At 32.3% G+C, this 16,563-nt stretch overlaps 1 protein-coding gene across 1 annotated transcript in view; it reads right to left on the bottom strand.

Annotated features, from left to right (window-relative positions):
* Positions 1 to 16,563, bottom strand: part of LOC114324956 (potassium voltage-gated channel protein eag) — a 198,331-nt gene that overhangs the window by 88,079 nt on the left and 93,689 nt on the right. Inside the window, exons 3-4 of the mRNA XM_028272911.2 lie at positions 15,475 to 15,740; positions 4,059 to 4,258 (exon numbers count right to left, since the gene is read on the bottom strand). Of these exons, the coding sequence (XP_028128712.2) occupies positions 4,059 to 4,258; positions 15,475 to 15,740 (466 nt within the window). The remainder of the gene's footprint in view (positions 1 to 4,058; positions 4,259 to 15,474; positions 15,741 to 16,563) is intronic.

The following is a 16,563-nucleotide window of genomic DNA, read 5'->3' as shown; positions in this document are numbered from 1 at the left end:
ATCACTATAGGAGGAAGAACAATCAGTGACCTGTCTCATCTGTGAAACGCAGATGACACACTTATATTAGCACCGAATGAAGTCGAAATTATTACCCTCGCTGAATGACTGAGGTGGGTCTTCAAAGAATTAGGACTTTATATACAAACCAGAGAACACAGAGAATAAAAATAATGATCGTACACAGGATAAATAATAGTCTACTGCACATGCCTGTAAGCAAGTGATCAAGTTCGAAGTAGTAGAAAGATTTGTATAATTTGGTTGATAACCAACAAAGGTTGGACACTACAGAACACACGGCCGTAATAAACGCAATGTAAAATTGTAGAATAGACGGCAGATATATTAACTTAATAAAATAAACTATGAACCAAGCTACAGCTACATACTACCTAAATGAAAATGAATACACGAATCCTGTACCATTAAACAGGGGAGTCAAACAGGGAGAGACTCTATCACCCAAACTGTTCACCTTAGTTTTGGAGGACGTTTTTAAAAATCTAAATTGGAAATATAAGGGAATAAACATCAATGGTCGCTACCTCAGTAATCTACGATTTGCGGATGACATAATCCTGATCCTGATAGCTACTGACTTACAAGAACTGCAAACCATGCTTTCAGAACTACACACAGAATCTTCTAAAATAGGACTGAAAATGAATTTAAACAAAACAAAAGTCATGCACTCCGAAGAAACGATGACAATAATAAACAACAAAGTTATAGAACAAGTTGAAGAATATATATACTTAGGACAAAAAATAATACTAAATAGGGAATTTCAAACGGAAGAACTAAAAAGAAGAAGAAAGTTAGCAGGGGCAGCATTCGGCAAACTGAACTATATACTCAGAAATCAGAAAATTCAACTACATCTTAGATCTAAAGTTTTTGATGCATGCATTATTCCGATATTAACATATGGGGCACTAACATGGACAATCACAAAAAAGGATATGAACATACTCAGAGTCACTCAACACGCGATGGAAAGAGCAATGCTTGGCACATCACTTAAGGACAGAAAAACAAACACATGGATAAGACATAAAACCAAAGTCACCGATGTGGTACAAAAATCACTAAAATTGAAATGGGAATACGCTGGACATGTAGCTAGGAGCGATCTTAACAAATGGCACAGAACAATTCTAACCTGGAGACCATATGAACACAAAAGACCCAGAGGCAGACCTCCTATGAGATGGACAGATGATCTGAAACGAACTGCCGGGAAAAATTGGCTACAAGTAGCGTACAACAAAAAACAATGGAAAGAAAGACTTGAAGAGGCTTATGTTCAGATGTGGACGTGAATGGCTAGACGAAGAAGAAGAAGAAGAAAAACCAACAAAGGTAATTAGTCGTTAGAAATCAAGCATAGACTAGCAGTGGTCCAAACCACAACAGTCAAATTAACTAAAATATGGGAAGACTGAACAATAACAAATAATGCTAAGCTAAGGTTAGTCTATGCCTCTATTTATTCCGTTGTTACATACGCAGCTGAAAGATGGAGTCTAAACTAATTGATATAAGTAAGATCGAATCCTTGAATATGTGGGCCTACAGAAGAATTCTGCGCGTGTTCTGGACTGAACATAGAACCATTCTGTCAGTTCTGAAAGAGATTCATGTAAAAGAGAGGCTATTAAAATAAGTAAACCCAGCATACATAAAGGTAGAAGGTTGAAGACCAAGAGGAGGATATGTTTTTTACAACGGCAGATTGCTGGATTTCCGCTAGCCCTCTTTCTTTATCTGAGCTTGGGACCAGCAAAAATGACAGCTACTCACGTAAGGCAGAAAAACTGTCTCTTAAATTGTATATATTGTTATTTTCAGAGTAGAGCATTGGCCTTAAATAGTAGATATGTAGTTGGAAGTATTATATTTAAGGTCCTAAATGATATGCTTTTGGAGTAAAAGTATATAGGGTGAGGCAGATAAAGGGCCTATTAGAAATATATCGAGAACTACAGGCAACAGAATCATGAAAATTGAAATGAAGGGGTTTTGAAGAGTGGTCTATTTAATGAAAATATTTTCACCCATTTGCTACTTCCGGTTATACCGGAAGTTGCTTATAACTTCGGTTTTTGAAAATATACTTCTTTAGGCACGAGGGTGAATTTTTACATTCTCTGGCGCATACGCACATCGACAGTATGGTATTAGTCGCTACATCTTTTAAGTTATGTAGCTCAAATAAGGTGTGAGTGAAAAGAATATATTAAGTATTAGTGTTTTTAGTAAATATATTTATTATAATTTTTATGTCTGTGGATTTGTCTTCCTGCTAATAAGTATTATTGAAAATGTTTATTTTCAATTAATGTATCTGTCACCGTGATTGTAATTATGTCCGAGAAATGATCGACTGATTTCAAAAACGGTGGTAGCTGATCGGTAGAGCATTCGCCTAGGGATCGAGAGGTCCCTGTTCAAGTCCGGACAAAGTCATATCTTTTTTTTTTAATTTTGGTATTTTCTTGTTCTATTTTTTTGTTGTTTCTAAATTTAGTTTAATATTTAAATACAATACAAAAAGCTGTTTAAAGTAGATAGGTATATTTATTTCGTTAAAATCATAATATGAAATTAGATTATATATTATAATAGAAGTATAACTTCTTACGTGCGTACAAAGTACACACACATTCTTTTTTTTAAATTACTCCCTGTATTATTTACATTTTGGGATTCTCCCAGATGTCTACTTTAGTAAAATATGAGGTTTTGTAATATTATACAGGGTAGTTTAAAAGATAATTACGTTTTTTCTTAATTTCTTAGCCATATTCACACCCTTTAGAATTGTAGTACTTTGACATCAAAAACATTATTTATGTTCAAATTATTTTAAGTATAGTCTACTATTGTTAAGAATTGTCAGTATAGCCAATTTTTTAATTTTAGTATACAGGGTTGGTCGAAACTTGGAGCGAGTATTTTCTGAGTTTTCTTAAATGGAAAACCCTGTATTTTAGTATTGTAGTGAAATGATATTTGATGGCGCTTTTTTATTTCTTAAGCATTCCCTATACCTAAATGCTTTAATTTGTGTCTAATTGTTAATCGAACCAACAATTTTAACTACGTAGGTATTTTGATAAATCAACCATTATTGCTAATTTTAAGGATCAGTCTAGATTAATATGTATTTATTTTCGAAAAAATATTTGTGATTGAATATTTTCACGGCCAACCTAATAAAATTTCACGTATTTTTTGTTGTAGTTAATATTTGGCTTAAATCACCAATAACTCACAAACTAAAGCAGTTAGGTATAGGGAATGCTTAAGAAATAAAACGGTACCATAAAATTTCTTTTCATTACAATACTAAAATACAGGGTGTTCCATTTAAGAAAACTCAGAAAAGACTCATTTCGAGTTTCTACCAACCCTGTATACTAAAATTAAAAAATTAGCTATACTAACAATTACTAACAATAGTAGACTACATATATTAAAAACCAGTTAAACATAAATAGAATTTTCGATGTCAAACTAATACATTTCTACAGGGTGTGAATATTGCTACGAAATTCAGAAAAAACGTAATTATCTTTTAACCTACCCTGTATAATATTACAAAACCTAAAATGTAAAAATATACAGGGTGTCCATTTAAAAAAAAAACGAAGTTGTAGGCAACTTTCGGCATAATCGGAAGTATCAAATAGATGAAAATATTTTCATTGAATAGATTCACTCTTCAAAACCCCCTTATTCCAATTTTCATCATTCTGTTGCCTTTAGTTCTCGGTATATTTCTAATAGTACTTTTATCTGCCTTACCCTGTATACATTATACATATCTGTTTTAAACAAAAATATGAAAGTTTTATTAATTCACCGCAAAAACAATATGATCATTAATTCATCAAAATGTAATATACTTTTTAGTATTTTATTTAAAATCCAATTTTCCACTTTCCGAGCAAAGATCATGGTCTCTTGAATTTTGCATGACCCTGAAGGTTATAAATCACAGGTATAATAAAGTATTAAACAAAACAAACAGCAAAGTATCTGACACTTACTTTGTCCTGGTCCAAGCCTTTCGTCATGGCCCACGTTGATACTACATAATCCATCACTCGCTCTGAAAGAGCTTTGGGAACTTCGTGAAGTTTCATGAACTCCCTTACATTGTTTAGCATATCGTGATATTTGGCGGTAGCTGATGTCATTTGTTGAATTATAGTAGTCACGTGACCGAATATTGTTGCATACAAAAGCGCTGAAACAAATTAATATCAGTCAGTATTGGAATGATCGGGGCTATTTAAATTGTTATCATAAGAAAGAAATATCAACCACATAAAATATACTAACCAACCCTTAAAGCAAGTGCAATTTTTTTATAAAATGTTTTTTCATAAAGGTAGGGGAGCAAAGTATGCCAAAGCATACTGGTAATGATTATTAGGTCCTAAAACCAAAAAAAGTTAAGTAAAATCTTCCATTTTAGTGGGGAATTTCCACTTTTTAATTAAATTTTTCATTTCCAACAATCGTGTATTCAGATTATAGCGCCATCTATCGATAACTCGAAAAAATGTCTCGAATAAAAGTTGCTCAATTTTCGTATAGTAATCTGCAAAAAAATCTGCAGTAAAAATTTGGGAGTACCATTTAAGATTTTAAAATAACCCCCCACTCACCTCCCTGGGGTGTCGTGTTTGATACTAATCGATAGATTTTTCAAAAACATTTTGAAAGTGTATTTTGCAGTTTTTCGATCTGATGTTTATTTTGCGAAATATCGCGGGGTTTGTATGTATTTAAAATTTTAAATTTACCCCCCACCCTCCGTGGGAGGGGGTCATGTTGAGTACCATTCGATAGGTTTTTGAAAAATATTGAAGACGTATTTTTTAGTTTTTCGATCTGACGTTCATTTCGCGAAATATTCGCTTTTTTTTTGTGAATGTTTTTGACTCACCCAGTTCCTTACACCCCACTCAAATCATCAGATTTTTGAAATATACACTCTTTTGCACATACTTAACTTAACTTATCCTAATCTGACCATTTCAAGTATTTTTAAGGAAAGACTTTTTTGGGCCCCCCGTAACGAACTTCACTATGTTAAAAGCCAATATCTGGTAGAGGTACATCTGCAGGGTACCAGGTTTTCCCATATGATAATCCCATATGATAATCTTCTTCTTTAAGTGCCATCTACGCGGCGGAGGTCGGCAATCATCATAGCTATTCGTATTTTAGAGATGGCTGCTCTGAAAAGTTCATTTGATGTACATGTTGCGCAGCCACGATATTCTGCGTCGCCCTATGCTTCTCTTTCCTTGAATCTTTCCCTGCATAATCAATTGGAGCAAGCTGTATCTCTCTCCACGTGTAATATGTCCGAGATATTCCAATTTTCTTGTTTTGATGGTATTTAGGATTTCCATTTATTTATTAATCCTTCTCAGAACCTCTTTGTTTGTAACGTGTTCTGTCCACGATATTTTCAGAATTCTTCTGTACACCCACAGCTCGAGTGATTCTATTTCTTTCATTGATGCAGCATTCAAGGTCCAAGCTTCCATTCCATAAAACAGAGTCGAGAAAACGTAGCACCTAGCCAACCTAACTCTTAGCTCCAACTTCAAATCTCTTGTGCAGAGCACTTTCCTCATTTTGTTAAAATTTGCTCTAGCCTTTTCTATCCTGATTTTGATTTCCTGTAAGTAATCTCCTGTGGAGTTGATCATTGTTCCAAGGTATGCATATTGATCGACTCGTTCGATATTGGATCCGTTGATGACGAGATTTTCGTTATTTCTTTGAGTTTTCGATATTCTCATAAACTTTGTCTTCTTGACATTCATTGTTAGCCCGTATTCTTCTCCAAACTCTGCTATTCTGGTCACCAGCCTCTGAAGATCCCCAATATTTTCAGCTAAGATGACAGTGTCATCCGCATATCTAATGTTGTTAATGGGAACTTCATTTACCTTTATTCCAGCTGTTTCACCATCCAGAGCTTTTTTCAAGATCTCTTCCGAGTAGGCATTAAAAAGAACCGGCGACAACACGCATCCCTGTCTCACTCCACGTCTGATTTCAATTTCCTCCGACAGCTGATCGTTAACACGTACTTTTGCTCGTTGCTTATAGTATAAATTCGATATAATCCTGAGGTCATTGTAGTCCAGCTTCCTTGATTCCAGAACATGCATTAATTGTTCATGTCTTACTTTGTCGAATTATAGTCAATATAATATGATAATCTGGTGCGCTCAAATAACTGCAAAAATCCCTGTTTGGGCTCTCTACAATATTTTTTTAATAATGTAGTTGATGCTCTTGAATTTATTGCTAAGTGGTGTAAGTGAATTTCATGTCTTATTATTTCGGTTTCCTTGTGCTTCTATTTTCTTTCTTTGCACTGGCAAGGTTGGTATGTGTCCATTGAACTGACAAGAACCACACGTTCTTATCGAGCAGGGAACCATGTTGCCCTTTGAGCACTCTTAACTATTATAATCCTTTAACATCGACTTGGAGTCGCTACAATTATGACATTATTAACATGTAAATCATATTTCTCGATGTTTAAGATTGCTAGTTTCATCTACTAAGCAGAACGCACTGAATATGATATGTTTTAATAGTTTTTTAATAAACTTTTTATACTATTGTACAAACGAAGTTTTTACTTCTGTATCCAATAAATGGAGATATAGTCCTCTTCACCAGAAAAGGAAGGAGCACATGCTTAATACTCCCAAGGATTTTAAACTGCAGTCTAAACTTATCCGAAGCGGTTGAATACCTTGATATTACCCTTGACTGATAGTTAACATGGAACTCTCACTTAGATAGTAGAACTAAAAGAGTATAATATATTGCTTTTGAACACTGTCGGCGAACGGTTGGACGCACCTAAGGTCTTTCGCCAAGGTGATCGCCTAGATAGATACTACGGTCATTAGGTCAATTCTAACTTACATAGCTATTGCTTTGGTACCAAAAGTGCTACAGGCGACAAAATAAACCTTATTTAGCGGATGACTTGCTGAAATATAACAGGTGCCATGAAAACGTCACGAACTGTTGCAATGGAGTTGCTCATTGGCATCACCCCTCTAGACATTTATATCAAAGAGGTGGCACTGATGGCGATGATGAGATTGCGCTCTGTGGGTGCAAACCGTGATGTCGGAAAGGGACAATTATTGACATGTCGTTTCTGGTGGGGTGAGCTGGAGGCACTACCCCTGCTACGTGCAAGCCATGGAGGCGACTCAATTAAATCCACATTTGTCTTCGACAAACCCCACAAAATCGAATCAAGGCAATATAGGGAGTCCAACGTGGCAAATACGCATTAAAACCATAATAAACTGCACAGAGAACAAACAAGCGCTACTAACCCTGAACAAACCACGTGTCATAGCAGGGCTAGAAATAGAATGTCATGAGTCACTAGCCCAAGCTTCAGATGGTATGAACATCATCCTAAGGTGGGTTAAAGGGCACAATGGAAATAAATGCAACCTCATTGCAGACCAGGTAGCTAGGAAGACAGCAGGTTTAAGATTCTTAGTACCGGTGATCTATTTGGCTGGTCAACTACAAAAATCACGGAAATTGCCAAATGTTGCTCCCATTACCCAAACCGCGAAGATATGGGAAGAAAAGCCAGAATGTAGACTTGCCAATGAAACACTAAGGAACCTTGGGAATCCAGCATCCGAAAGTACTTGAGAGTGACTAGGTACAACCTACGCTTGACCATTGGTTTTCTAACTGGCCATTGTCAACTAAGCAAACACCTCCAAACACTGGGGCTAGTAGACGTACCTTTGTGCAGGAAGTTGAACGAGATGACGAAACTGTCGAGCATGTTCTAGGTGAATCTCCAGAGGCCTACCTTGGCGTACATCTGCCGACATAGGGGAGATGTCCCCAGGTGATTTGCCCATATCTTCCTGAAAATGGCAGTATGGACAATGAGCTCAGGACGACAACCCCTGTGAGGACGCACAATGGACAATGGATCAATTGTGGCCTAAGTGCTGTGTGACTTGAGACTCTGTAACGTTAAAAACGTCGCATCTTTGATATTTTATTTTTAAATAATTATTTTATTCTATTTTCTTTAATATTTCAATAATAATTATCTTCTATTCGTTTTAACTTGTTTTTTCGTTAAAAACTTGTTTGGAGCCCTCTTTTATTATCCTCTTCTATTATCTTCTATTTACTATATCTCTTTTAATCTAAAATCTAAATCATTATACTGAACGTACCCCGTATATTCTTACTCTATGAGTATCTGTCTTAATAGGGAACATACCTGCCATTGCCTACGTAGCACTGTCATGAAAGTGACACTTCATCCCTACCCGCTGACAAACTGAAAATGGAGGGGAAGAATTATTTCTTAAATAGGCATGTAATTCGAATATTACATTTTTTATTTTCCATCAGCACTTAATATTCTCTTGGGGTGAGTTTTTCATACAGCTTTTGATAATAATTTCTTCTAATATTTTTTATATCTAACCTAACCTCCCATCTTGAAGCATGTGTTATGATATTTTTGTTTTAAATACCTATATCTTTTTAATTTACATATATGCACGTTTAGTAATCAAATTTTAACTAAGTAATGTTCAAACTTAATTCCATTTTATTTATTCTTTGTCATCTGCTACTATTTGTGATTATTTCTTGAAATAATGGCAGACGTGGCAAATTTTTGGTTCTTCTTCTTGATGATTGATATGTGTCTTTATCTTATAGTTTTTAGATAAGATCTACTTTTCTCCTTTCGGGAGAATGAAGAACATTGCCGCCGCCGGCGATGCATCACTACAAGACTGAAAACTGCAACCAAATCGTCTAGACTTAGACTACATATTTTTATTATATCGTTATCGAACAATAAACATGATTAGTTAAAAATACTGTTTTGTTTGCTTTCATTCTGAATTTTCATATTTCATATCCAAGATTAGGCAAGACGAACACACACCATGAGAGACTGAGCTAAGCTAAGGGTGTAGCGATGGCTATCTTTGATGATTAAGGTAATATTTTCGAATATTATTTCAACTAGCTGGGGTAGTCCATCGTCTTTTTTGTTTCAACTCCTCCCCCTTCTCTACAGATACAGATACAGAACTAAAAAAAAAATTCAAATACGTGGATTTGTCACAGTCCCTAACAGAATTTTATGTTGCTTATTTCCCTGTACTATCCACAAAAGAGATCTAAAAAATATATGCCACCATTTCCCGTGTTACTCGAAGTTCGAGAGTCACATTTTCCTTTAAGATGAAATTTTCACCTTGCAACGAACGGTCGATTTGATTTAGATCTATCATTTTGTTTGCAAAATAAAATTTCGTTCAGAAAAATGATTTTTCACCTACTACTAATCCTCATTCTACCAGTTTTTTTTACGCTGCTAAATAATCTCATAGTCCAATAATAATATCATGGATAAAGTTCCTTTCTTTTCAACAAGGAAGACGAAAATGAAATAATTTAATAACAACGCAAATACCCGTCTATTTATGTTATTAATTTTGTATAAACTTCGCCAGCCATTTATAACAGCGAAAGAATGATTAACGATCTTTTTGCAGGATTACGAAAGGTGTGCAAGATACTGTAGATATTTGGGAAAATGTATATCGTCAGTCACGAACGGCTGAATAAAGCAAGCGGTATAACTCGAGGTACTTTTTGTTATTGAAGTATGAAAGACGAAGATATTTTATGTGGTGTATTTTAAAATTCAAGGTTAATACACGAAGGAAGATCAATACGAGCAGTCGTAGAAATGATTATGAAAGCAACATAAATGTAAATAAGTTGAATTTTAACTTTGCAAGCTTAGATTCTAAATATAATTATTATGCACTCTATTTCTCGTTTTATTGATCGAGAGCTCAACAGGCTTTTTTTAATTCATGCTTTGTTAGGAGTGCTTCATTTACTTTGCTGCTTGGTCTATAAATGCATATACTTGACATTTTAATATATATAATATTATTTTTCACATTTATGGCCTTTGTTTATAAGGTTTTAATATGCGCCTTACAAATAAATATTCTTACAAAACGGTAGTTTGTCATAAACATCCGAATAACTTCGGAGGAAAACACTGTAGTGTCACTTCGATTAGAATAAACAAAATCCAACCATTTACTTGCATGGAGAAATGTTGCTATTAAAATGAATGTGTTTATTTACATTGACAAAATTCGTGAAGCGAGATACAATCGCCCGCTAAGTGGAAATTGTAGGCTTGATAATTTTATTTAAATTTTTAGGAATCTAGTTTTTGTCGAGGCTAGGTCTAAGTTTTGTCTGCTCAAGAATGATTTCCGTTAGTGCAGCCGATATGTGAAACAATTGTGCAATTAATGATAGAAGCATATAATTTGTACCACATAAATAGCGTAAAAATAATTTTAGGAAATATTTTGAACTTATTAGTTATGTTAATTCATCATCATCATTGGCTCTACAACCCTGTGGTCCTACAGTCCTGTGGTTGGTCTTGACCTGTTCCAGAATCAGCTTCCATTCCTTCCTATCTTCGCCTTGGTTTTCCAGATTCCAATTGAATAAAAGCATAATAGGCCAGGAACTGAAGCTTTTCACCTTGCAATTTTTACAGAATGGATCGATTTGTTTGAAAATTTGAGAATAAGTAGTGAATAGTCCAAGGATCAAAATCAATATAATTCCGAAAGGCGCTTGTACCATGGGGGTGGTTGCCACCCCATCTCGGGGGTGGAAATTTTTTATTATATTTTGACCGCAAAAGTTGATAAAAACATTCATTGTAAGCAAAAAATATTTTATACATTTTTTGATAAAATTAATAATTTCGATTTATTTGCTATCAAAAGTGTTAGTTTTGTATAGGAAAAATCAATGTTTTTCGATATACCTACTCATTTACGATTAACTCAATTTTTGCTGTAGAAAAATTTTTTTCAAACTAAGATCTTGGGAATTAAATAACCTACAATTTTATATTAAAACATTTTTTCGTATCTCTGATGCTAATCTTTCTATTCTGAAGAAAATGGCATTTTTTACCAAACTACAAAAATTCGTTATTCGCTTTTAACTCCAGTTTTTTAAAAACTAATCATTCTAAGCCAGTTAAACTTCTAGAATCTATTAATAATACATAAATAAATAAAAATGAATAAGGCCATTGACTAAAAATACCGCCAACTTACATTATTATGCTTCCAACTGGATTTTTCCTTTTTTCTTCAAAAAAATATATTGATTTTTTAACCGTAACTTCTTTATTTTTAATCTTAGAAAGTTTGGTAAAAATAGTTTTGTAGAGTTTCACAAGGTCTATAAGCCTATTAATATTAAATCTTTTTCAAATCCTCAGTCGCAAAAAAAGGTGACTTTGAAAGGCTTGGTAAAGGTGGTTTTTACATGTTATTACAAGTTTTAATTGTCAATATCTCACTCAATTTTTATTGTAGAAAAAATTTTTGCAAACGAAGTTCTTGTTAACTAAATAAGCTACAATTTCATATTTAAACATTTTTTCGTATCTCTGATGCTAATCTTGCTATTCTGAAGAAAGGGCCATTTTTTTTAAACTACAAAAACTTCGTTATTCGTTTTAACTCCATTTCTTTTTTAAACTAATCATTCTAAGCCGGTCAAACTTCTAGAACCTATTAATAATACATAAATAAAAAAGACCAAATAAGGCCAATGACTAATTTTAATTAGGGTGGTGTTAGGGGGTTGCATGCGATCACTTTTTCGCTGAAAAAAATAGGGACTGATATTCTTTTCTTTATAAGTCACTTAATTTTTGAGCTAGAGACTTTTCTTTTATTTCTAGAGATAGATATTTTTAACTGCTTTAAATTAGTTTAAACAATTTGTCCTCGAAAAATGCATAGTTTTCTCGTTTTGTGATTTTGAAACTACAATATTTAGTATTTGAAGAAGAATAGCCAACATATAATAAAGTATAGCTCGATTACTATTGGTTTTAAAGAATATTTAAAGAAACGGTTTTGTTTATTTTTTCAAAGACTAAATTTTTGTTAAGTAAAGTTGTTTTGATAAAACAAAAACTTTTGGAGTTATTAGCAGAAAACTTATTAAAAACATTTATTTTTTCGATATAAAACTAACACGTTCGATAGCGAATAAATCGAAAACTATCAATTTTATCAAAAAAATGTATAGAACGTTTTTTACTTAGAATTAACGTTTTTACCAACCTTTGCAATTAAAATATAATAAAATATTTCCACCCCCGAGATGGAGTGGCAACCACCCCCATGATAAAAGCGCCTTTCGGCATGATATAGATTTTGATCCTTGGACAATCCACTACTTATTCTTAAATTTTCAAGTAAATCGATCCATTCTGTAAAAATTGCGAGGTTTTGTCCTATTTTAAGCTTCATTACTTGGACTATAACGTATCTTCACATGTACTTATGTGCAGCAGATTTGTGCAAGTATTATATAGGGGAGTGCATATAGATTTTCACTTCGGAAAAAATCAAACAAGATAGAACTTTTTGTAATTTCATTAAGAAATGTTTAATAGACAACATATTGTCAAAAAGTTCGACTCGAGAAGTGGGTGCTTCATTTTATATTAAACAAATGAACTACGAAAGTAGATGTTTTTTTAAATAACTCCGAAAATATCAATTTTGGAAAAAAACTGACTTAACCATTGAAAAATTCAGAAAATTTTACAAAAAAAAACTTTTATAAAGAATTTTCTAAAATTAAATCTGTACCTTCTATAATTTTTTATTTATAAAGCTAAAGTCACCCTTCTCACCAACATTGGCGCACTGTAAACTAGAAAACGGCGAAGTGCACGGTTGAGTTATTTTAATGTAATTCTTTAACTAATGGATCCAATGAAATTTTGCAAATTGAGCATGAAAGAATAATAATTAAGCTATCTCATGGTTTTAATAAAAAGAAATAAAATGTATGGGCATAAGTACGGTGTGATGGGAAAGTGAGCCTTACATGAATTTTGTTTAAAAATTATTTAAACATGTGTAACTAATACAATTTTTCTTATAAAACTCTCAATTTTGCACAACTTACCTTTCAAGAATCTTGATAAATGATGTTTGATATGACGTCTCAAAAAATGTAATTTTTGAAATCTTTGTAGTTTTATTGAATTACCACCAATTTATGACGGTATTACTCAAGTTTGAACAGATCTATTACAGTTTTTTAGTAAGTGCTTTTCTAAAATTTAGGATGTAATCTTTAAAATGCACTTAATTATTTTGCTTTAAAAGTAAAGTAATCTATTTCTTTTTGAGAAAATTAAGAAGGATAACAAAAATGTAATACGAAAACCGAAAACTAACAGCTAAAAAAATGTTTTTACAAAGCGATCTATACTTTTTTCTGTAAAACTTACCTAAAATACATTTAAATAGGCTTCAATAATAATAAATGTTCAGCAAAAAAATTTTTTTTAGCTCTTATACAGTATGTCTGCGTAACTTGGAACCTATTGATAACTTTTTTATTATCCGTTCGAAAAAAAGTTATTCTTTATAAAATACTCTGCGTCGTATATAATCTAAGATGCAATCATCAAATATCAAATTAATTTATTGATACGAGGTATGTCAAAAAATATGAATTAGACTCGAGTAAAGTACATTTACATTTCACAATATCGAAAATTTTTATTAAGAAAAGTTGTTTAGAATTAAAAAATTTGTTTTAGTGTTCAATTACATCCTCCTAATTAAAATATTGTGAATAATAAAGGCACTTAACTCTTAAGAAATATTAATATTTTTTACATACCTCGTATAACATTAAAAAAGTTTGATATCTGATGGTTGTATCTTAGATTTTAGACCAGGGAGATCTTTTCATTAGGAGTAAGTTTTTTTCGTAAAAGTGATATAAAATAGTAATCATAATTGTAATAAAATGATGATGACTATCCGTAATTTGAGAAAAAATTGAAATTTTTTTTTGCGATTAGAATGATGTAATTGTATATGTAAACATTGTTTTAAATTTCAAACAACTTTTCATAATATCATTTTTTGATATTCTGGAATATAAAGGTACTTTACTCTTTAACGAAATTCATATTTTTGACATAACTCGTATAAAATTGATAAAATTTGATATCTGATGGATAAGTTTTATATTTTTGAATATCCTGAGCATTTTATGAAGAATAACTTTTTTTCGTAAAATTGATAATTAAAAAGTTTTCCATGTGGTTCCTAGCTACGCCGACATACTGTATAAGAGCTTCTGTATAAAAATTTTCAAATTGCAATGCCATATTCGGATTCAGCATAATCAAAAACAAAATTGAAACATATTTGATCAAAGTAAAATGATGAATTTAACAATATTTTTAAAATTATTTATACAAAACAATTGTTTTTGTTTAAACAGTTAATAAACAATTAGCAGCCAAATCTGCGAGTAGAACTTTTTACTTTAACAACTATATAAACTAATAAAAAAGTTTTAGAAAAATATAAGCTTGTTTGAATTTTTCCGAAACAATGCACGTTTTCGTTCTAATTGCACTCCCCTAATAAGAATTATTGTGTATTTAACGGTGGAAGCATATAATTTGAACCACCTATACTACACATATAAAGGTTCAAATTTAGGTATAAGGCCATCTCAGATTTTACCTTTTACAAAAATGGTGAGAATTCAAAATGGCGACTATACATATGTGACTAATAGCAAGATAACATTTGAACGAAAAGTATAATTTCAACCAAATTTGGTAGATATATAGTTTTCTTTATGTATAAGATCGAGGTCTTGAACCGGAAAAATCGGTTTACCAGAAGTTGTGTTATTCCTGGTTTTTTATGTAAACATATTTTTTTTTTAATTCTTTCACCCTGTATATGTTAATTTTTTAAAAAGGTAATACCGTCATTGAAAATAACGTAAAAATACTTTTTAGGAAATACATATTTTCAACTTTTTAGTTCATATGATGACAGTATGGCAGCAAGTCAGTAGTGCTGCCATACTGTCATCATGTGAACAAGTCAAATCATATCTCAGATGTTACCTAGGGCGTATTAAATGGAATATTTTAAACATCCATGCTTAAGTTTTCCATGCATAATCCATGCATTTTTAATCGATGTTTCCTTGACGGATTACTTTTAATGGGTTTTTACCCACATATTTTTGTAATAATATATCTTGGTGGTTAGCATGTTAGATCACGTAAGCACTGCTGATGATCGGTCAACCAATCGAAAACTAGTTCTGTGATGTAGCGCTTTTTAGTAATTTTAAATATATACCTTTTATAAAGAATTTTATTGTTTTTTTTTAATTGATTCATGTTCTATTCTCTTTTTATTTACTTTTGTTATTACATTTTAAAGATTTAAATAATTACTACAACAAACAATAGTTACTCAAGATAAATCGTACCTGCTATAATCATCATGCAAATTGTAAATATTCTCTCGTTGTCGGTTTCCGCAGCAACGTTACCAAATCCCACGGATGTCATACAGGTCATGGTGAAATATAGAGCGGTTACATACATCGTCTTTCTGGAAGGGCCGTTTATTAATTCCGGTGTACTGGAATCGTTGGGCCACACGTAGGAATAAGGGTTTTGCGTGATATTGGCCAGTTTCCACAGCCAGCTGTACTGGACTCCGTTGTCGGCATCCGACCGACCGATTGAGTACCTGCAAAGAAAATAATTAAGTTTCAGATAAATAGTTCAATGAATTATTTTATTTATTTTATTTGACCAAATCGATAAATATTAGATTTGATAATGTTATGAAGCTATTGTCTTGTAGCCTTTTAATATTTTTTTTACTTTTACTTGGCCAGTAAAAATAGTAAAAATATTAGATTTTACAATTGAAACTCCTTATAATTATATTATTGCAATGTATAGGAAATTATGGACTACACTTAAGGGGATGGGTACGTATTTTCGGCTGCAATGCTATTCAAATGGGGATTAATTTTTTTCGGATCCTGAGAAAACTAATAAGTATTTCTGAAAAGTTTAAACGCAGAATGAAAGATTACGTTATTAACGAGGGTAGAAAGTTCCTGAAAACTTCTATAATGTTTATTTTAATAAGTTACAGGAGTGAAAAACTAAGAGAAAATTTAGTGTGCTTTTAATTTCAAATATCTGATTCAAAATAAACTTTTTATTTATTATAAGGGACTTTTGGCCCTCGGTAATAATTTAGTCTTTCATTCTGCGTTTAAATTTTTCAAAAATATTTATTGCTTTTTTTCAGGATTCGAAAAAAATGAACACAATGTCCATGGTTATATTTTCCAAATCTGTCTTTGTCTTACAACGCACTCAGTCGAATAGAATATTGTCAGCATATTGTCAGTCAGACAGTGACAATCAGTGACAATTTTGACATGGCATCGGGAATATTTTGAGTTGTTGATTAAATAATATTGATATATAGTGTATTTGATAAATAATTGATTTAAGACGTGAACTTAAAAAAAAGGTTATTTATTGTGTATTAT

Source organism: Diabrotica virgifera, chromosome 5 (assembly GCF_917563875.1).
Source record: "Diabrotica virgifera virgifera chromosome 5, PGI_DIABVI_V3a".
Lineage (NCBI taxonomy): Eukaryota > Metazoa > Arthropoda > Insecta > Coleoptera > Chrysomelidae > Diabrotica > Diabrotica virgifera.
This window is presented reverse-complemented; position numbering and strand designations above follow the sequence as displayed.